This window comes from Schistocerca gregaria, chromosome 2 (assembly GCF_023897955.1).
Source record: "Schistocerca gregaria isolate iqSchGreg1 chromosome 2, iqSchGreg1.2, whole genome shotgun sequence".
Taxonomy (NCBI): Eukaryota; Metazoa; Arthropoda; class Insecta; order Orthoptera; family Acrididae; genus Schistocerca; species Schistocerca gregaria.
In genome coordinates this window covers 61236507-61261087 of record NC_064921.1, presented here as the reverse complement: position 1 = coordinate 61261087, position 24581 = coordinate 61236507, and the positions used below count along the sequence as shown (strand labels likewise).

Genomic DNA, 24581 nt, shown 5'->3' with positions numbered 1-24581 from the left:
AAATGTTTCAACTTACTTTTAAATCATTTATATAAAGTTATTGCTTTGTTAGCTCCTCCGTATGTTACATGACCTGTAGAATCACCATTAGCATATTCAATAATTTATAATAATAGACTCCAGATGGTTCATTTTTTTATATTTGATTGTGTAAGATTCTTCTGAATTGAGCTGACATATATCAGTTTTCTGTAATAAACTCACAAAATCAGCATAAAATGAAAAAGGTACTTTCATTTTTTCATTATAATTTTGAACAGTAATTTTTTTCACCCTTAGTAATTCTATTCTAAATGGTGTCTCATTTAAACAGTTTTCTACTCTTTTGTCTAATTTCTTTTTTAATTAAAATGTGGCACACATATATCACATATGAACTTAGATTCCTTGAATTTGTTTTAAAATTAGTCAAGATAGGGCATTAATCGAACAATAATGAACATTATCACCATTCTTAAAGTACATTAGATTGATGCCCGTATTTCTCTTCTTGTTATCTATAATTTTAAGCTGACAAAGATCATTTCTCCCTTAAAGGGATGAATATTGGTTGATATATCCAACTTTGTTTCATTCTGTGAAATATCGTTAATTTTAATCAGATACTGAAATGTGCTCTGTTTCTCATCAACATGTAAACGAACTTTCTTATATTTGTCTAAAATTACCAACACCACCACCAAGCTTCATGCTTGCAGTTTGACGATTTTGAGGTAGTGATACGAACATTGTGACTGCCCCTTGTATCAACGCAGAAAAATTATTCTTAACACTAAATAGAGATACGTGTGCTAGACACTCTGTTTTTACCATGGACTTAGAAACCGCGCAGTAGTTAACTGCTGGAGTATAGGATATAATTTGTTGACTTCCAGCTGTATATCTATTGTTTAAAGCGTTTTAGAGCACTGAAAAGTGAACTAAAATGTATCATTTAGCATTAGAAGCACATAAGATGGATGAAAATTGAGATACCTGCGTTTGTTACTCCACAATCATACCTTTACATCTCTCTTTATGCTACCAAGAATTGTCCTGTGTTTGCAGTCCACAGAAGCAGAGGACGTGTCCAAAACCGTGAAGAATGTCACCTACCTGGCCGTCGCCGTCATGCAGCTGTTCCTCCTCTGCAGCAGCAGCGACGACCTCATGGCTGCAGTACGTACCAGTGTCGAACCAGTTCCTCGTGTAGGATTTTTTTTCCATACTCCGCAAGCCACCTAACGGTGTGTGGCGAAGGGTACCTGGAGTACCTCTATCGGTTCTCCCTCCTATTCCAGTCTAATATTGCTCGTGGAAAGAAGGATCGTCGGTATGCTTCTGTGTGGGCTCTAATCTCTTTGACTTATCCTCATGGTCTCTTCGCGAGATATACGTAGGAGGGAGCAATATACTACTTGCTTCCTCGGTGAAGGTATGTTCTCGAAACTTTAACAAAAGCCCGTACCGAGCTAGTGAGCGTCTCTCCTGCAGAGTCTTCCACTGGAGTCTATCTATCATCTCCGTAACGCTTTCGCGATTACTAAATTGATCTTGTAACGAAGCGCGCTGCTCTCCGTTGGATCTTCTCTATCTCTTCTATCAACCCTATCTGGTTCGGATCCCACACTGGTGAGCAGTATTCAAGCAGTGGGCGAACAAACGTACTGTAACCTACTTCCTTTGATTTCGGATTGCATTTCCTTAGGATTCTCTCAATGAATCTGTGTGGCATCTGCTTTACCGACGATCAACTTTATATGTTCATTCCATTTTAAATCACTCCAAATGCGTACTCCCAGATAATTTATGGAATTAACTGCTTCCAGTTGCTGACCTGCTATATTGTAGCTAAATGATAAGAGATCTTTCTTTCTTTGTATTCGCAGCATATTACACTTATCCACATTGAGATTCAATATCCATTTCCTGCACCATACGTCAATTTGTTGCAGATCCTCCTGTATTTCAGTACAATTTTCCGTTGTTACAACCTCTCGATATACTACAGCATCATCCGCAAAAAGCCTCAGTGAACTTCCGATGTTATCCACAAGGTCATTTATGTACATTGTGAATAGCAACGGTCCTACGACACTCCCCTGCGGCACACCTGAAATCACTCTTACTTCGGAAGACTTCTCTCCATTGAGAATGACATGCTGCGTTCTGTTATCTAGGAACTGTACAGTCCAATCCCACAATTGGTCTGATAGTGCATATGCTCTTACTTTGTTCATTAAACGACTGTGAGAAACTGTATCGAACGCCTTGCGGAAGTCAAGAAACACAGCATCTACCTCGGAACCCGTGTATATGGCCCTCTGAGTCTCGTAAAAGAATAGAGCGAGCTGGATTTCACACGATCGAAACGTGAGCCAATGCTACGCTTGACACCTTTCTACGTCTGCGGCAGAATCGAGCATACCCCCTATTGTATACAAGGAGAAAAGATTAATTGCAAATGACACGCAGTACTTGAGCCAGCCTTCGACGATCCATGATGACTGACGAGGACGTGGAACAAGAACAGTTTGTGACGTCACAATGTGGAGTTTCAATAGCATAGCATTCATGTGCGTAAAAACGCATTAAGTCCTGTCGAATTCCGACTCTTTGCTGCGAAACGTGAGCCAATGGTACGCTTGACACCTTTCTACGTCTCCGGCAGAATCGTACATACCCCGTATTGCATACAAGGCGAAAAATGCCGTTTCTGGTGAGTTTCGTGTTACAGTATGCCAACTATTGAAATCTGCTATTTTAAGGAATTGACACAATTAGCAAACATAGAAAACGCATTTTTTTGCGGTATGATTTAGTAAATAAAGATATCGCGAAACGGTTCTTCGGTGGTTAAACTTTCTAAAACCATCACCCCTGAGTGCAGTCAGGTACTAGATAATACCCCCTCCCTCCCTCACCAAGATTACTGCGTAACTACGCTCTGGAATGAATACTAACTTCTTTGAACACTTACAGTTTTAAAATGATGAATTATACATAATATTTTATTTTTTATAGGTGTTTGTTAAACCACAAACTAATGCGTCAGTGAGACTATGAGTATGCTTATTTCGAACAACCCTTTTTATGGAATTCGCAGTGCATTGCGAGTGTTACTCAAAACTACTTCTCACAAAAGAAGGCAACTATCGATATTGAGGTTAATACTTGTTAGGAAACATGCTTCCTCTGTCCCAGTTGTCTCCCTGGCGACCCTTGCTTCACCACCTCCTGTATCTCCATTTAAAATCTACCGAATTAAAATGTGTACACTTTACTTAGGCTTAATCTTTTTAGCTCACTTCACTACTGGACTCCTCACTTCTGAACTGGCTGCCTGTGCTTTGTGCCTGGCCATTGCCGCTAATAACAATAATAACAACAATGCAGTGTAGTCCCTACAGCAGTATAGAAGCCGTTCCAGAGTTGCTATTGTGCTCTCAGTTGGTTCGCTTATTATTCTAGAATCAATAACATAGCAATTTCTGATCTATCGCAGGAACTACCTACAACCTGGAGAAGGCGTTTTCATGAGATATTTAAGCATATGTGGCGATTATGTCTCAGTTTTACTGTCATACATGCAGGATACAAAAAGTGCAAAATATGTATATAGTGCGTCATTTATGTGAGAAAGATAATGTTTATACATCCATTTCACAAGCAGTAACACCCAGAGCAATGTGTCATATGTTACAAATAATTTGGTTTCTACACCGAAACAGCTGAGGCCTTTTTTTACCTCCTCAGAAAATTATATTTTATCCCTCATAGGATTATAATTTCCAAATTTCCAGGTTGGAAACCACTTCTAAGTGGAAAGTAATCTACCACCGTATCCGAGGTCGCTAAAGCACGCCTTTGTGATGGTGCTCGACTCGGAGGTAAATTGGTTCGAATACTAGTGGAGGGTGAAGTCTTCAGTGTCACTATTTCGTTGGAAAGGGGGGGGTGGCATAATGGCACAAAGTTCCTGATTAACAGTCTCTGTGCCAATGTCCTGCATTAGATTCCAAAACTTTCTGCAACTTCTGTATGTGATACTGCTGGTGATCCATCCATCAGGTGGAGATGTTCAGCTGGACGTTCCCCTTGGTGCTGTTCAAGGATAGCTGGCTACGTGCAGGCTCTGGATCTCATCCTCTTCCTTCTCTCAATATCATCATCATATGAACATAAAGATAACACTGCAATATAGTTTCTTACACATACAGTGTACAAAGACACACAAGAAACAACTCTCACATATCCGCAAGGGGAGGGACCAGAGAGCAGACGAAGAACATCTTCTACCAGGTCGGATATTCCAGTCACAAATTCCATATGGCATTTACACTTTAAATGAAAATTTATAAGATGGGAATATGAACCTCTCCAGATGTTTCACACAACCAGTGTATGTGTTCCTTCACGCTGATTATGACGAAATGTCAAATACTCTTGAGTATGACTTCGAAATACTGGAGGTAAAAAAGTTGTGTTATGTAGGCGCTTGGACCTTCGTTGATAAGCTTTGCTTCCTTATTGAAATATGGCATCAGTTACAATGATCTAGGAGGAAATGAAGTATTCTTAAAGATCTCGTGTCAATGTATCTGGCGCTTTTCAATCCATAGCCACCTGCGCAATGTGCTTCATTATCTTCATCAGCACATTTCTGAGAAAAGCTAATGAAGTTAACGGTTTTTTCACAGGTATTCGTTCGCAGAAGGAAGATCTGTGTTGAATGTGCACAGCTATAGCCAACAACCGACGCTAGATTGTGTTACACTCGCATATCGTATTAAAGTGAAAATCACTTTGGTGAGTACATCCCGTGTGACGATTTCTGAGCGCTCGCCTACGACACTAGAAAGCACATCAGCTTACGTGTCCACGTACGTGTCCGAGTTAGTTTCCATGCCCCGTGGATGAGCCGCTTAACGGTGGGGCATTTCAGATAAAGAAGTGACGAAAAGCTGATATCAATACAGAAGCCACAGCGACAGCAATGAGGCACGACGGATCTCCTGTACACTACTGCGTTCCATATTACACTTGTTGTTGTTGTGGTGGTCTTCAGTCCTGAGACTGGTTTGATGCAGCTCTCCATGCTACTCTATCCTGTGCAAGCTTCTTCATCTCCCAGTACCTACTGCAACCTACATCCTTCTGAATCTGCTTAGTGTATTCATCTCTTGGTCTCGTAAGGTCAGTATTGCCTCACGTGTCCAGTGTTTCTACGGAATCCAAACTGATCTTCCCCGAGGTCGGCTTCTACTAGTTTTTCCATTCGTCTGTAAAGAGTTCGTGTTAGTATTTTGCAGCTGTGGCTTATTAAACTGATTGTTCGGTAATTTTCACATCTGTCAACACCTGCTTTCTTTGGGATTGGAATTATTATATTCCTCTTGAAGTCTGAGGGTATTTCGCCTGTTTCATACATCTTACTCACCAGATGGTAGAGTTTTGTCAGGACTGGCTCTCCCAAGGCCGTCAGTAGTTCCAATGGAATGTTGTCTACTCCGGGGGCCTTGTTTCGACTCCGGTCTTTCAGTGCTCTGTCAAACTCTTCATGCAATATCATATCTCTCATTTCATCTTCATCTACATCCTCTTCCATTTCCATAATATTGTCCTCAAGTACATCGCCCTTGTATAGACCCTCTATATATTCCGTCCACCTTTCTGCTTTCCCTTCTTTGCTCAGAACTGGGTTTCCATCTGAGCTCTTGATGTTCATACAAGTGGTTCTCTTATCTCCAAAGGTCTCTTTAATATTCCTGTAGGCAGTATCCATCTTACCCCTAGTGAGATAAGCCTCTATATCCTTACATTTGTCCTCTACCATCCCTGCTTAGCCATTTTGCACTTCCTGTCGATCTCATTTTTGAGACGTTTGTCTTCCTTCATCCCTCAAAGCCACCCATTCTTCTTCTACTGTATTTCTTTCCCCCGTTCCTGTCAATTGTTTCCTTATGCTCTCCCCGAAACTCTGTACAACCTCTTGTTCTTTCAGTTTATCCAGGTCCCATCTCCTTAATTTCCCACCTTTTTGCAGTTTCTTCAGTTTTAATGTACAGGTCATATCCAACAGATTGTGGTCAGAGTCCACATCTGCCCCTGGAAACGTCTTACAATTTAAAACCTGGTTCCTAAATTTCTGTTTTACCATTATATAATCTATCTGATACCTTTTAGTATCTCCAGGGATCTTCCATGTATACAACCTTCTTTCATGGTTCTTAAACCAAGTGTTAGCTATGATTAAGTTGTGCTCTGTGCAAAATTCTACCAGGCGGCTTCCTCTTTCAATTCTTAGCCCCAATCCATATTCACCTACTATGTTTCCTTCTCTCCCTTTTCCTACACTCGAATTCCAGTCACCCATTTCTTATATCTCATCATACATTTCTTCAATTTCTTCGTCATCTGCAGAGCTAGTTGGCATATAAACTTGTACTACTGTAGTAGGTGTTGGTTCGTATCTATCTTGGTCACAATAATGCGTTCATTATGCTGTTTGTAGTAGCTTACCCGGATTCCTATTTTCCTATTCATTATTAAACCTACTCCTGCATTACCCCTATTTGATTTTGTGTCCATAACCCTGTAGTCACCTGACCAGAAGTCTTGTTCCTCCTGCCACCGAACTTCACTAATTCCCACTATATCAAACTTTACCTATCCATTTCCCTTTTTAAATTTTCTAACCTACCTCCCCGATTAAGGGATCTGACATTCCACGCTCCGATCCGTAGAACGCCAGTTTTCTTTCTCCAGATAACGACATCCTCTTGAGTAGTCCCCGCACGGAGATCCGAATGGGGGACTATTTTACCTCCGTAATATTTTATCCAAGAGGACGCCATCATCATTTAATCATACAGTAAAGCTGCATGCCGTCGGGAAAAATTACGGCCGTAGTTTCCCCTTGCTTTCAGCCGCTCGCAGTACCAGCACAGCAAGGCCGTTTTGGTTATTGCTACAAGGCCAGATCAGTCAATCATCCTGACTGTTGCCCTTGCAACTACTGAAAAGCCTGCTGCCCCTCTTCAGGAACCATACGTTTGTCTGGCCTCTCAACAGATACCCCTCCATTGTGGTTGTACCTACGGTACGGATATCTGCATCGCTGAGGCACGCAAGCCTCCCCACCAACGGCAAGGTCCATGGTTCATGGGGGGGGGGGGGGGGGGCGGGGGGGATATTACACTTTCCAGCTTCAAATTAGCGGAACTTCAAACTCACCTGGACTAACCTCATTGTATCTCTTTCTGTGGGGCCATGTTGAGAATTTTCGCGGCACCTTCCAAAGATTAGGCCTCTAATTTTATGGAGGAGTATAGAGACAGAAAGGGTATAGATACCAATATCATTCCCGATCACACAGGTGAACTGAAATGTGACCCTCCAACTACGGTCGCAGGTTCGAATCCTGCCTCGGGCATGGATGTGTGTTATGTCCTTAGGTAAGTTAGGTTTAAGTAGTTCTAAGTTCTAGGGGACTGATGACCTCAGAAGTTGAGTCCCATAGTGCTCAGAGCCATTTGAACCATTTTCGACCCTCCAGTGTTTCCTTTGAATGCTATTTTTGGTTAACTGCGATTTTTAGTTGCGAATTCTCAGACTTTTCGAATTCATAAATTGTATAACTTCGACAACATTGAAATGCGATATCTGCGATCAGTCACTTTCTGGTGAGTGTATCTGCTAACTAGTATTTTACCCCTAAATTTTCTGCCAAGTACTGATAAATATTGATAAAGAATTGGTTATGTATTTCAAGGTTTGTGGGCACACTGTACAGAGAAGTAGCATCGCTGGCAGATGATCGGCACACAGTGCAGAAATTCTCTGACAGTCAGGCTCGCTTATGGCTTTGTTGTGGGCAGTGGCTTGTCTTGTGTACGATCTATGTGGCAATAAAAGTATTCCATATTGTGTCCACATTGTGGCATTATTCGCCACCGTCATCGTCTATGTTCTGTATAGCTACAATGGTGACGCCAGACGATCGTATTCGCAAGTAATTGCATCATTTGCTACTATTACGCAACTACAATGCTGCCTCATGCTTCCCCCCCCCCCCCTCCCCCCTCACCACTTGCGCCACACAGGTGCCTGTGGACAACGTTTTTCATGGCTCAATGTCAGTCGCTATGGATAACACCAGGCGGCTGTCCGCATGATGAAGAGTGACAGTGACTCTCTCTTGGACAGTGCTACACTAGTGTGCAACACCGCCAAACAATAGAATGTAGCCAACAGTGTACTTTGTGATCTCGCCTGGGATCCAGTTCCTTTTACAGACTGGACTACATCTGAGCCACAGCAGTCCAACAGGTTGGATTTATGACTACACCCTTTCAAGGAGACTTCACTCCAAACCTCAAGCAGGCAGATGCACCATCTACTGCGCATCATGCTGTGCCGCATACATACAATACCTCCTCGCCTGTTCTTCCATTATGAACATTTTCTCAGCAACCTACAAGTCACAGGACACATCAACCAACTTCATGATTCTCCATAGTGAACAGTATCTTCGCATCATCAGTGATGGTATGAAATTGTTACTCTAATTGGGGAAATATGCGGTAATCATATCATCCTCGACCCCCCCCCCCCCCCCCCCCGCCTCCCAGTAGACAACAAGTATGAGACTGTGAAAGCAGCACTGCCCGGCAGCCCCACCTTCTCTCTGGAAGAACAAATCCATCACGCCATTCACTTTTAAGTGAGAAGACTCCATCACAATTACAGCAACACCTTCAGACACAGATCGACTTTCACTTCATGCTTGACCAAACATTATGCACCCAGCGGATTGAGAAGCTCTCCCCACAAGTCCAACTAGAGATGACCTCATGAGCATGAACCTGTAGGCGACTTGCCTACAACAAATAATTGCATAGCCGTCCGGTATAATGTGTTATCGAAAAAATATTTATTCGCAAAAACTCACGATGAGAAGAAACTAAAAAAACAACAGAGAAGTAACAAAAACTAGGATACTCTATAGTTTTACGGCAAAGATAAAAAAAAAAAAACACATGACCAGAAAAAAAACTCTCGCGCACTTTTGATATCACTTTGCACCAGATATGAAAAATATCACTACCACAAACCTTTGGTAGTATGCCTTCGACTCTTACAACAAAGACAGTACATCAACAATCGCAATGGCAGTACAAGCGATGCCCCAACAACAACATGCCTTTCCCAAGCTTCACAACTTCCACCGACTCTGACATCACTGCACCCAGCCGGATGGATAATCTTCATGCAGCATCAACAAACCCCTGCTTCATCGCCATAGGCGATGTGCCTGCACGTAAGCAGACCGTGGTCAACTGCGTAATATCTGCACCTGTGTAACATGCCGCTGACCACACTGTGCCTCTGCAGAATGCAACATACACCTATTCCACCTGCAACTGCTGTCCTCCATGTAATTTCCCGAAATACACACACTGTCTGCTGAAGATGCACCAGACCGTACAGGATATTTAAGTCACCTCAGTTCCCAAGTTGACAATGACGGATTGCAACCAGTGCTTCTCCTTCATGGTGACAGAATTTTTGTACATGACCACATCAGACGCCATTTATACCCCATTCACACAGGCTCAAAGGTCAGCCCTTAACCATCCTTCTCACCAGGCAAACCAACATCCCATGCACCTATTCAATTCCTGCAGCAAGTTATTCGACAATCCATATCTATTGTTCACAAGTCTAAATATTATACCTTGGCCTTAACAAAGAATTCACTTGGACATTTATAATTGCAGGTTTAGTAGAACCAGCCATCAGCACAGCACAGCGCAGACACTTCGACCTGGTTCCGGACGTGCTAACTCACTCAACCAGTACTTGGTCTGCTTCTGTCATACTCGGTCATGCCCCCTCAGCGGCCCAGCACAACTGCAGTTTGCTCTGACCCCTACCACCACTTCTCTCGGACATACCCAATGGTCTTCAGCCTCTCCAGGAACGCTTTCATACTGTTGATAATATTCAATACATCCAACAAATCTTAACCCACACAAAACGTTCACATACGTCATGACAGCAGTGTCATCATACATAAGATCCAAGATGCCAAATGGGAACTCCAAGCAACATGACTGAATCTGGATTGGCTACATCAACTGTCTTCATTCATCGCCTCCACAACTCCATTCCAAACTACCTCAGCGAAGGTCAGTACAGCACTACTCGCTTACTCACCTTCTACTGAGTCTTGGGACCCCCCCCCCCCATCCCCTTTTCCCTGCCAGAAAGATTCAGTGTGCAGTAAGATCATCACATTCAGCCGTCTGATACACCATAGACCATGTCAGCTACTGAAAGACCTATTTTGGTCTACCAAAACAGCAGTAAATGAGTTCTTGCAAGCAGGGATATTTCCTCCCTACAACAGTTCCTCATCTGCTCCCATAAAGTTGGTCCCTTTCGGTTTATTCGAGCTTAGGTTCATGCTGTAAAGACTTACGAATGCAGCACAAATGTGGGAATGCTGCAGTGATATTTTACTTTTTCTTGATGACATTTTAATTTCCTCACTGGAGACAGTTATTTGATGCTGTCAGGTGCCATCATGTCTCTAATGACAGACAAATGCAGCGAAGTAGGGAGAATAACCTGTGCATTAACTATGTGACCTAAGTAGTTCAGTTTTTCCTAGAAGAAGGAACACTCTTCCTTGTTGTAGTTTAGGCCAGCCACAGAAGTAACTTGCAACAGACAATCTAAATTTGTTAAATATTCAGTAGACAAATGTCCCTTGGCTACAATATCGTCCAAATAGGTTGGACAAGAAGGCACTGTTGCTGTTAACTGTTACAGGACCTATTGTCAAATTGCAGGAGCTGAAGAACTACCAAAGGATAATCGTTGAAACTGTAACTAATCTAGGTAAGTGTTTATCACGAAGTATAAATTGGACTGTTCATCCAGTGGCAATTGTAAATATGCCTCAGGTAAATCAATCTTTCAAAAGTATCTGCCCTATTTCAGTCTGTCCATGAATTCCTTCGGACATGGAAGAGAAAAAGAATTCAAGACAGTTTTTGGGTTTAGTGTCACTTTAAAATCCACACACAGACATAAACCACCTGAAGGCTTCTGGAAATGACTAAGGATGATGCCCATTAGCTTGCAGGAACGGGTTGGATAACCCTATCGTCTTTCTATCTATGCATTTCCCTAGCAGCTCGTTCACGTACTGCATGGGAGAGCCAAAAAATCCCAGATGCACACTGAGTTTCACAGTAACGTGCGCTTCATGATCTTTAGCCCTTCCTAAACTTGATTCAAATATTTCCTTGTACTTACTACACGAGTCAAAAACATTAGTGTGAAGCGGAAAAACACTGTTGTAACAGACTGTCCTGTATGTAGAGGTTGAACAAATCAAATAAATATAATTCAAACATATTTGCATTGTTCTTATATCTGAGTACACGAAGGAAACACACTTTGTCATTCCATTAAAAGTTGCAAACACACTATACAACCCTAGGAATGGAATTTCTTCTCTGTTGTAGACAGACAAAATAGAAGTAGGCCATTCTAGCAGTGGGCAACCGATTCTGTCATATGTGTCTTTATTCATTAGTGAAACAGGTGCACCAGTGAACAACTGTAACTTAATTGCCTTTGTTCCACTCGTAACTTCACAAATAATTTTTTCGCCTGCCTGCATACTGCAGGAGAAGGTTTCGCGAAGTGGAAATTTAAGACATGATTTGCGTCATTGTTAATGGTTTCGCCGAACTGCTCCGCAGCGAGCACGAGTTCATCTGGCAGTGAATGTTTACTGAGCCCGGGTTGCCGCGTATACACATTGTTTGAATGTGACACTGCCGTCCATACTGGTAGCAGGTTACATCGCGACAAGGACAACCTTCCCAGTCATGATTCGAAAAGCACTGGGGACAAGGCTTCCTCACAGAATGTTGTAGTACTTGTGTACTGCGGCGAGACTGGATGCTTTCACTTCTACGTTTACTTTTGTCTGAGTCCTATTTCTCAGTTTAACACTATCATGTTCTGTAGACAGGCTATCTTGTTCATTATGAATAACAGAAAAGCATAGTGCCTCAAAATCGACCTTTGTTGTGTCCACAATAGTTTGATATTGCGCAGTAGACAGAATTGTTTTTTAGATCAGAATTTCACAGCTTTATAACTGCAGCACAAATGCGAGCGTCTGACACATTCTGTGTGATTGAATCATGTAACATGACATCACTATAATTGGCACCAGAAGATCACTTGTTAGCCCTCTGGCTTCGGCAATCAACTGCCTCAGTTTCCGTGCCCGCTTCTGATTGAGACAGAAAAACTTAAACATGGCCGCCAGGACACAGACCTGACCATTGGAATGAGTAGATAGCATATTTATCAATAAATAATTAAAAACCAACATTTGCATATAAACTATAAATAATGAAATAGGAATAAATATTCGTTGAAAGTTAGTTTTTACTGTAAACACTTCCCCAGAAACTCTGAAAACGTAAATAAAGGTAAGTCCACTTTCAAAACCTATTTTCTTCTGTCACCAGCAGATCCCTGCACTGAAATATCGATGTTTAGCTATAAATAAATATAAATCGATATTTGCTTAGAAAATGTAAATAATGAATCAGGAATTCGTATTTGTTACACATTAATTTTACCATAAATACCATTCCACATACCCAGAAAATACGAAATAATAGTAAATCCCAGTTTCTAGGATCACCAGCAGATGACTGCATTATGAAATCACAAACATAGTTCGCTCTTTGTACCACGTCATAAATGTCTCCAATATCACTTTAAAATGCAAAATCTCGTAAATCTGTGTGTAAATTGTTGTAAACATTCTAAAATGTATGCAAAATACAGCAGCAGCGGGAAAAACTATGATGTTTACTTCAGTCGTTGAGGTTCACACATCGAAAAACACCATTTGATGTCACAGTAATGGAAAAAAGTGTGCAATGTAAAAGAAATAACGAGTTACTTTCCACATACATATTTATTCGGCAAATTAGTGCCCAAAATTCAGAAGTATGTATCCCAATGGTAGATTTTAACACTCATAGAAATTAGGCCTAAAAATACAATGTCATAAAACACTCTCACCAGGCCCATAACGGCAGAAAATAGAGCGTTAGCTAATCAGGCAGACTGAGTGCAACTGCCCACAACTCACCCTCAAAAAAAATGTTTCCGACACAGTGCAAAAAGTACGATGTTTACATTACTAGTTGAGTTTCATATACGGAAGGACACAGTTTGACGTCACAATATTGCAAAATAATGTCAGCAATGTAAATGAAAGCGTGAGTTAATTTGCACACATTCACATATTCGAAAAATTATTGGTCAAAATTCTGGAGTATGTGCCCCGATGGTAGATCTCAACATTTGACACTCATAGAAATGAGGCAAAAAATTGGATGTTGTAAAACTACCTCGACCAGGCTTAGGCCGAAAAATTCAATGTCGTAAAACAATCACGACCAGATTTATAACTATAGAAAAATACGTATTAGCTAAGCAGGTAAATAGAGAGAGTGAATTTAACTACTCACAGTACACCCTTAATGTATATATTTCAGCATTTTGAAATAATTCTCAACCACTCATTCAGGAGGGACAGAGAAAATGCATCATATTACCCACTAGAAAAAATATAAATTAAGGTATTCATTGCCAGTTATTGCAGTTATTACAAGCGACAGAGCCCTACTAATGTTTATGTAAATAACGGCAGCTTGCCGTCAGAAGGCTTACTAACAAACTTATAGACTCTGTTTGTCCGATATTATTGCTCATAGTATTTCGAAAAAATACGTGAGCAGTGCTGTTCACGTATATCAATGCGCAAAGTGAATATTCGATTTGTGCAGCTGCGTTTCTGGAAAATATAGCTTGCGAAAATAATAACGTAACCAACGACAAAATTGTCTGATTACGGAACTAAGTTGGCGCTTCCTCCACCGACAACTCAAATATTTTAGAATTTCGGTACAAGAGTGAAGACTGTGATGCCAGATTGGTGTTGGGAGCGGTGCAACAGAAGTAGTGGACCGACTGCATTTTAGGAAATGTAATTTGCATATCGCGATTTGGTAGTCGCACTATACTGTATGATTGGTTGGAAAAAAATTCAGATTTCTTTTCTGAATGATTGTAGGTTTCGCACATACAATGAGGGAGAATGGACACTGCAAATTAGGAATGGAATCATACTAATGGCGTATCGGTGCCACATCGGGGTGTTACGTCTTTCCTGCTACAAATAGTGAAAAATACAACTCATAGCACAATCAGTAATTAAATAAACATGCGGATTGGTTAACCGGTAATAAAACAGCATTTAAGTAAACCAAAATAAGGTAGTATATCGTGAAATTACTACGTATAACTAAAACCAACGATGCTTATATGTCAAAAGCAGGGGACAGTAAAACAAGTGTGAACAGCCAGGCTTCTCCTAGCTGCTCTCAAGAAAATTGCAGAGATAACACAACTACAAACATTGACTCTGTGGTTGCAACCTTTATGCAAAAGTTTTACACAAAACATATTTTTTTAGAAAACGGATATTACAATAACTCGTGTATATCTATGATATAATTCGTTGCTTCATTGTGAGTAATCATTCAAACTTTACACATCGTAAAGAAAAGTTAGTACGTATATTTCTTTTTCTTGTTCAATAAGAAGTTCCCTTAAATGTTCAATTTAATCGTTCCGAAGTCTTTGGCACAGACTCGTCTTTTATCAACGTGGCATATGAGTGACGCAAAGTTCTAAGGTGAGCATCGATTTCAAACACTTCTCGCTGGCTGAGAGTCTATCAAAAATGTGACATCAGGTGTTGCTGGTGAGGTCAGATAGAGGCTTTTGCATCATACGCTGTTGTGTGGCGTTCCCAGGCGGCGCCATGCCAGCTGGTATGATTTTCTTGGAAAACTCGCAGAGCACGTACGTAGTGTTGTCTTCCTGATTCGCACCCTACTGTACAGTAGCATACGAGTAAAGGTCCGTGACTGATGACAAAATGGTTCAAATGGCTCTGAGCACTATGGGACTTAACATCTGTGGTCATCAGTCCCCTAGAACTTAGAACTACTTAAAGCTAACTAACCTATGGACATCACACACATCCATGCCCGAGGCAGGATTCGAACCTGCGACAGTAGCGGTCTCGCGGTTCCAGACTGTAGTGCCTAGAACCGCAACGCCACACCGGCCGGCGATTGATGACACACTTATACACTGACATAAGGCTGATATTACACTATCAAATTTCTTTGTCAAAGATTTGATCAAATATTGGTCAAATATATTTGACAAAGATCTTTGACGTGGCGCTGAAAAGGTGTATTACACTGTCATCATATTTTTCATCAAAGTTCAACATGGCTGACAACAACAACTTGTTATTAACCGCAGCATTTGCATATACCACAGTTGCACTGTGTGCACATGCAGAAGAGTAATGGGGAAACAAAAGGAAATCTACCTGGGTGAAGCCGTGGGTTTTACGACGACACGACAAAAGCGTTCAACAAAACTTTGAGCTTATAGGAGAGGACGTCAAGTCGTACATCAATTACTTAAGAATGGATGAGCATACATTTCAGTATGTTCTCAATTAAGTGTATCCTCATAACACAAAGCACAATAATCGCTTAAGAACTGCTATATGTCCAGAAGACATGGTCACTGTAACACTCCGATACCTTGCTACAGGAGAGAGTTAGTTTAGTTTAGGTTAGGTTAGGTTCGGTTAGATCAGGTCAGGTCTCCAATCTTCTTAATCTATTTTTGTATTTAGGGTGCCTCACATTGTAAAACGCCTCATCAGCTTCATACATCTCTATTAATTTTGTAGTTGTCAGTACAACCAATGGTGAAATCAGCAATACCTCCTTAGTTTTCACTTCCACAAACTTGCTCAACGCTCCCCTTTTCACTGCCCTGAGGACAGTGATCACTATCACCTTTCTTCCCTCTTAAAAAAAAAAGACTACTGTCTCTAGCAGGCTTGCAATACTCGAAAACACATACAACATATGAAAATACAATACCTAATTAATCTACGCAAACCATATGATACATAAGAAGAAAAAAACTACAAATACTCTACTACTTTATGGATCGCAAAGCATAAGATACTCCATGCTGTACTCTATCTTCCTGGTTTTCCCTGCGCTTAACACCTCTCTCCACTTTCTCTTTCTTCCTCTTTCCTTCTTGTGACACGTCCGGAATCACATCCGGACAACCCTTAAATGTCCGCAACCGCCCAATGTGTACTATCGTTGTTCTAGTTGGCAGCTGAAACTTGACATTAACGGGGGATGTGGTTTCAACAACTTGGTATGGCCCTTGATACCTTGTGAGGAAATTCTTCGTTTTCCCTTTTTGTGTAAAGGGGCTGGACAGCATTATCTATTCTCCACTTTATACTTTGGTATACTTCCTTTCCGTTTTAATGCGTCTTCCTGCCTTTCCAAAGCCTTTGTATTCACCTTTTGTACCCGTTTACAAACATCCCGAATTGTCCTTGCGAACTGATGTACAAATTCACTAGTCCTTCCTTTCTGTAGCTTCACTACACAGTGACGTCATTTTTCGTCCATACACTACCTCATATGGATTTTTGCATTATATGTACATAAAATATGCTTCAAATACTCGTCCCACTAATGGTGATGAGAATCCATATAAAAACTCAGCATCTTCCCAATTGTTCTATGTACCCATTCCGTCCTTCCGTTCGCCTGTGGATGCAACACGTTCATCCTCAGCTTCTTTACGTTCAACAATTTACACAGTTCCTACATTAAAATCGATATGAAGTTGGTCCCTTGGTCAGTAATTATTGTATCCGGTACACCAAACCTCAAAATCCAGTTGTTTACTAACGCTTGCGCGACCACTGCTGCCTTTTGATTTGGCATAGCCACCATCTCCACATATTTCGAAAAATGGTCTGTTATTGTCAGAACGAATCTGTTCCCCAATGGTGTTCGCCTGAAAGGTCCTAAGACAACAATCCCCAACACAGAGAATTGACATGTCGTTTCTAGCAATCGTTGTAGCTGTATCTGTTTCCGAACCAAATCTGCTCTTTGTGCACATGGTATACAATTCTTGACATACTGATTCACACCAGCTTTCCTACCTCTCCACCAATACCTCTCTGCCACTCTCCTATTCGTCGCTCTACACCCTCCATGACCAGATAACACGTGATCATGTGCTTCCTTTAAAACCTCATCCTTCAGCTTTTCTGGCATTATTAGTCTTGGTCATAACTTCTTTTCCCTGCACAGAACACCGTCGTACATATTACATTGAGGCTGTGTCCGATACCCTTTGCAATCGTTGTCCACATGCTGTAGTTCTTGCCATACCACTAGGTCATAACCTATGACGTCTACTTTTGCCACCTTCCTACTTAGTGCATCCGCATTACCATGCTTCTTCCCAGGCTTGTTCACCATCTTGTAGTCGAATTCACTAAGCCTCACAGCCCATGTAGCGAGTCTACTGGACGGATCCTTCAACCCCAACAACCACTTCAACTCAGCATGATCTGTCACTACCTGAAATCTCCCATATAAATAACATTTAAAATACGTGATTCCATAGATTGCGCTAAGCTCTCTGTTGTTGAGTAATTCCTCTCTGCTGCATTCAACTGCCCAGATGCATAGGCTACAGGATGTTCTTTCCCATCAATTTCCTGACTAAGAATACATCCTAAGGCTTGATTCGATGCATCACATGCTAGTATAAACTCCTTTTCAAAATCTGGAAGCACAAGAACTGGACTTGACGTAAACACTTCTTTCAGTTTGTCAAACGCTTTCTGACACACTTCTGTCCACTCAAATTTCACACCCTTCCGTAACAATCACGTCAACGGCTGTGCTAAATCTGCAAAGCCCTTCACGAACATTCGATAGAAATTTCAAATTCCGATGAATGACTGCACTTCCTTAACTGTTTTCAATTCCTGAAAATCTTTTACAGCCTGTACCAACCTCGGATCTGTTCGCACTCCGTCCTTACTGATAATATGACCCAAATATTTTACTTCTTCTAATGCAAAATGACAGGTTCAACATCAAACGAGCTGCTCTTAACCTCATACAGACTTCCCTTAACCGCTGTCTATGTTGCTCCATACTACTTGAAAACACTATAATGTCATCCAAATAGACAAGACACTGCCATGGTTTCAAACCCCTCAAGACGCTGTCTAACAACCTCTTAAACTTTGCCGGAGCGTTTTTCAAATCGAATGGTATTTTGATGTACTAGTAATGGCCTCCAGGAGTACAGAACGCAGTTTTGGGTCGATCCTCCGGAGCCACTTCTAACTGATGAGAACCACTTGCCAAATCCATCATAGAAAAGTACTGACACTGTCCTAAGTGATCCAAAGTCTCCGTTATGTTTGGAATGGGGTATGCGTTCGTTACTGTCATATTATTGAGGTATTGGTAGTCACAACAGAACCTGTATTTCTTAATTCCATCCATAGATTTTTAGCCACAATGACAATTCCCGCTCCCCAGCAACTCTTACTATGCTCTATAACACCGTCCGCAAGCTGTTGATCAATGAAATCCTCCACAATCGGCTGCAAATACCTCGGTATTCTGTATAGTTTACGGTAAACAGGTGCTTCATTCTCTGTTGGTGCCCTATGTTGAACTAATGGAGTTGTTGGCAACGGCCCTTGCGGAAAAAACAAATCCTTAAATTCCCACAATAATTCTTCCATATGCTCTCTTTCTCCTCCTTTCAAATGCTTAATTTTGTCACGCAATACAGTTATATCGGCAGTTAGTGGTTGATCGCTTCGCCTACCTCTCGAACACCAGTCTTCATCTGGCACATCCAGATTTGCTACTAGAACTCCTTTACCCAAATTCGCGTTTACAGCCCTAAAATTATTCACATTCACGGGAGCTACTCGCCCGTCGTTCCTCTCCTGTACGTGTACAATACTAAGTCTCACAAGACAACCCAATATACCCAAAACTTCATTATCCTCCAATGGTTCAATAACACATACTGTACACACAGGTAGATTCGACTCCCCACTTACCCGAAGCGACTTCCCGGTGCCAACAGACACACACCCATGCGAATTAAGTCATAATGCTAATGTACGCGATTCAATCGGTTTGTTCATTACATTGAACACCCCTCGCGGCAGCTCTGCATCGACAACAGTTTCCCCTAGTGGAAATAACATTCCATCAAGTTCCACAGTTCGTTCCCAAGGTCAATTTTGGTGTGACGTTGATGCAAGAAATCTACCCCTAGGATCATGTCGTAGCCCTCGCTTACCCATGGTACCACCTCCATGCATGCATCAAATCGGCCTTTCCCTATGCAAAAGTCAACTGTCACTCAACCCAAAGGTGTGAACACCTTATCGCCCACTCCACGCAACCTATAACGTGGTGGGTCTAACTTCCTTCGTCCCATTAAACTCTTAGTACAAACTGAAACTTGCGCCCCTTTGTCGAACAAAATCTTAAACTATTTAGTTCCTGTGGATCGTACCACTGAATATTCCACCTCTGCATACGTGTTTGTAGCACTGAAATTAAATGGGAGCTCCCTTAGCCCCCCCCCCCTGCCTTTTAACGGTTATCCACCTCTACTAAGTCCACTTCTCCATCCTCCAGGCTGCTGATTTCCACCCCTTCCTCTATTCCTCGGTGACTGGGTACATTGCCTCTGCACATGTCCCGTACGACCACATTTATAACATTTTTTACCCACTGTAAACACTGCATGTCTATCACGTACCCCCGTTCCCACGTCTATTTCCTCATGTTGAATTTGCCAGCTCAGTGGCCGATTACAAATCTTTCGGAGTCCCTTCAAGCACTTTCCGCAACATATGCGCCCCTAACTCCGTCAAAAATTCATCAAGTACCCTTTGCTCGGCCTCCTGCAACATAACACCATTCGCTTCATCGCTCTGACCCAACACGTAAGTGTACTCGTTAATTTCCCATATTCTGTCAGCAAATTTCTCTACCCTCTGTCTCTTCGTCATTGTACTCAACCTCTCGCTAAAGTACTGAGCGCTATTCTGTTTCTTTTACCTTTGTTAAAAGCCCTTCCTTCGACTGCTTAGACTGTCCCACCTTGCTTAATGCCTCAAAACACTTTACGTATGTCTTCGCTTCAGCCATTAATCTAATCTTGGCTACATGTAACAACTATTCATCAAATGGTTCAAATGGCTCTGAGCACTATGGGGCTTAACATCTGAGGTCATCAGTCCCCTAGAACTTAGAACTACTTAAACCTAACTAACCTAAGGACATCACACACATCCATGCCCGAGGGAGGATTCGAACCTGCGACCGTAGCAGTCACGCGGTTCCCGACTATAGCGCCTAGAACTGCTCCGCCATCGCGGTCGGCCAACTGTTCATCAGACCAACCATTCATCACAGCTGAAGTTTCCAATACTTCCACAAACGAACGCACATCCTCAGTTGCCATCCAGAAAACGGAATAATCAAACTCGTGGCGGCTGGATCAATCTCCTGCTTAGGCAAAATCGACTGATCAGATACAGTTTCCCGCTCACTTCTAGATGTTAATTCACTCCTCAACTGCGTATTGTCCGCTGTCAACTGTGCTACCTTTTCCAACAAAATCCGTACCGGTTCTGGTACCAACACACCTCGCGTTCCTGGCTCTTCCATTGTGTTGCTTTCGTTCCCTCTTAATCCTGATTCAAAACAGTTAAATACAAAAATAACCCAACTCCCCAAACCTCAGTATCATCATACTCAGTAACTTCATACTCAAACCAATACAAAAGTAATTAAATACCACGAAAAACAACGCCTTACTGCCCCAAACATACTAACACTTAGTCTGACAAAAAGAAAATAATATGCCTATGCAAAAAATTCAAATTGGCCTGCCAGGAGCCATACTCAAAACATAAACAAAAAAAAGAAAGAAACATCCAACACCCCAAAAAAAAAAAAAAATGGTCAGCACCCAGCACGATTTGTGACTGTAACGCAGGCAGTGGACTCTAATATAGTACTGTACAGACGACGTCCGCTATTCTGCCACCAAATGTAGTGGGAACTTCTGGCACCGAATGTAACAGCAACACCAAATGTAGTGGGAAGAGGTAGAAGGCACCGTATTAAGACCAACTACAGTGCCGTATTCCCCTTGGTCTGAGTCACCGGGTCCCACAATGCTGAGGACACCACTTCACTGTCTGCAAAATGGATTGTTGCGGAATGGCTGCCTCAGCGACCCATACACACATTGCTGTGTGTCAGCCTTGTACGGCTACAAAGTCAGATTGCGCCAGTAGCCGACTCAGCAGCCTTCGCCTCTGCCACCTCAGCATCACTCACCGGGAGCTGCAGGTGTCTCGCTGCATGCTTCTTCACCGTCGTGGTTTAGGTCATGGGCGACAACAAGCACCTGCGATCCGACATCCGAATCTGCAGCCCTCGCCTCGGGATGCCTCCGGCGTGAGTTGGGAACCAACAATGCCGGCGGTAGGGAGCCGTGGAGTGGCCATCACTGGCTGGCTACAGACCTCGCGTCGGCCTCAGAGAGTCGAACCAGCGACCCGCTGGCGACTGGAGTGCTGGCGCCCCATCTGCTGCTGTGTGTAGCCGGTGGTGTGACATGCCCCACCATCCAGGAGAGCTGCCACACTTGGATGCCTTGTTAGTGAGCCGGCACCTATTTATATGCAGCTGTGTACCTCTGTTTTGCTAACGCGCTGCTCTGAATCATATACTCATAACACCTAGGTAGGCCAGTGGGCCCCTTCTGCCTGTAACTTGCGCCATGAAAACTGCTGCGTTTACTCTTTTCAGCGGATATATGGCACTGTGGCTTCCATTCTACTTTGCAACCGCTGGTAGCGTAACTTACTGTCAACAGGCCCACGCCTTGCTGTAACTTGTGTGCTCCAAAATAGTGCACTGAAGCTAATTTTTTCCTATCTGAAACGGTAGTGCTGCTACAAAATCGATGCTTGTAAGGTATTTGACAGCATGCAGTTTTTGTTATTGCTCATCAAGGTCTTCAGGTCTTATGTATAGGTATAATTACTTTATTTATGGCTCGTGCTTCTAACACGAGACGAATAATTCCATTATATTGGATTACCGCTAAGAATGGGCTACAGAATGGTGATAGAGATTATTCAGTTATGTTCTATTCTAGCATTTGTTGTGATTTAACTTTTGTTTGCCCAGAATTACTTCAATGTTTTCGCCATTGTGCGTTAAGAAACATTTTCCTAAGGAGAAATCAGTTGTTGTCTTTCTCTTACAGAAGGTCTATGCCTATCAGTCAATAACGAAATTGTCAGTTACATTACCCCGCTCAGTTGTCACAAAAGCCTGTATCTTAACCCAGTGTGACTTAACACAAACTGCACTCAAGATTCGGCATTCCTGGACTTGAAAGTACTGAACAGAGCCTAGTTCCCTCACCCACTTATACAAATTGTATTATACAGCACATACTGTTGCCCCTGCATCTATAACAACTGTGACTGGTACACCACCAACAGCCCATGTTGTGGCTTGTACCACTTCATCATCGGACCACGGCATTTCGTGTTTTCTTCCATCAGCTCGTCGCGCATATCCATGTTTTCGTAATACCTTAATAAATATACAGGATCTGTTTGATTACTGCTTGGTGTATTACGGTCCTTGTGACTAACTTGTGACAATACATATGATCTCCGATACTCACATGACGACAACGAATCTAGTTTGATGGGTCATTGGCAAATGTGAGCACCACATCAAAAAATCGGCTCAATTTGTGGAACGTATGGGGAAACTCAAGTTGGCCAGCTCAGATCTTACGGTCAGTTTCGATGTTGTTTCACTTTTCACGAGAGTTCCACTCAAGGATTCGCTGGATGTTATTGAGAAGAAATTTGTGCCCACATTCAAGAAAGTATTTAACTTTGTGCTCAAGCCAACATATTTTCTTTTTGACGGACATTACTACGAGCAGACAGACGGCTTACGAATGGGTAGCCCTCTGTCACCTGTGGTGGCCAACATGTACATGGAAGAATTTGAGGAGAAAGCGTTAGAATCAGCACCACTAAAACCAACAGTCTTCTACAGGTATGTTGACGAAACTTTCGTCATTTGGCCTCACGGGGAAGAGAAGCTCCAACTGTTCTTACAACATCTGAACTCTATCCACCCCGAAATTCAGTTCACCATGGAGGTGGAGAAAAACGGGTGTTCTGGTACGGAAAAAGCCTGATGAAACACTGAGACACAGTGTCTACCGTAAGACAACCCACACGGATCTGTACATTCATGCCTTCATTGTCATCACCCATCGCAAATGGAAGGAGTTCTAAATACATTGGTTCACAGAGCTCGTGTGACCTCAGACGAAGAAAGGTTAAAACCGGAACTACACAACCTCAAGGATGTGTTGCAGAATAACGGCTATAGTGACCGCCAAAAACGACGCGCCTTCAAGCAGAAGACCACACCACAGACGACACCTAGATGATCCACCGAAAGCGACAGCCTACATACCATTCGCGGGCAACGTATCTAGAAAAATAGGCAGGATTGTAGGACGTCATAACATCAAATGCGTCTACCTCCCGCCGCCAAAGATCAAGTCCCTTGTAGGGACAGTGAAGGACGATTTAGGACTCTGGAAATCTGGAGTTCATTTCATACCGTGCGAGTGTGGGAAAGCATATGTGGGGCAAACCAATCGCACCATTGAGGAAAGGTGTACTGAACACAAACGGCACACCGATCGCCAACAGCCTACAAAATCTGCAATCGCAGAACATTGCCTCGAGACAAACCATCGTATGAAATACGAGAACACAGAAGTCCTGCACAACACATCCCGCTTTTGGGACTGTATATAGAAGGAAGCAATTGAAATCCAGCTGCACGAGAACCTTATCAACAAGGACAACGGATTTCAACTCAGCCAAGCGTGGAATCCAGCAATAAAAGTTCTGCGGGGGGAGCAGCGAAAACGGGGCACCACACCCGCCGAAGGCGGCATGCGTACTGACGCCCATCAGTCATCTCGTCAGCGCAAGCTACCCCCACCACCGCGGAATGCACATCCCTCGGTCCATACGCGGAGTTAGTGGAGGGGAGAGGCGACAGGTTTATATACCGCCGTCCTAGGACGTCAGTCAACAGGAGTAACCTGATGATGATGGCACGTTACGCCGTCGAAAATTCGTTCTAAAACGACCAGTCAACCCGGCTGCATGCCCGAGAAACCTTCAAGCATCTCATTCGCCGGGAAAATCTACGAACACAAACAACTGGAAAGCACATCCCACTACATTTTGACTTATCCTCTGCCTCTTATTCACTTTTGAGCTTCAATATAACGTCAGAAAGCAGTATTCTCCCTCCTCCTTCCTTTATAACGCTTCTCTGATGTGCTTCAGTGGCCAAAAGTGAGACTCTGGTGCACATTGAATCCCTCAAATAACTTTGCACTTGTTGATTGTCGCCTAATGTAGTCTGATTGGGCACAACCTGTAC

General features: G+C 42.5%; 1 protein-coding gene across 1 annotated transcript in view; it reads left to right on the top strand.

Annotated features, from left to right (window-relative positions):
• Positions 1-24581, top strand: part of LOC126335637 (odorant receptor 13a-like) — a 125927-nt gene that overhangs the window by 87617 nt on the left and 13729 nt on the right. Inside the window, exon 5 of the mRNA XM_049999092.1 lies at positions 1048-1158. Within this exon, the coding sequence (XP_049855049.1) occupies positions 1048-1158 (111 nt within the window). The remainder of the gene's footprint in view (positions 1-1047; positions 1159-24581) is intronic.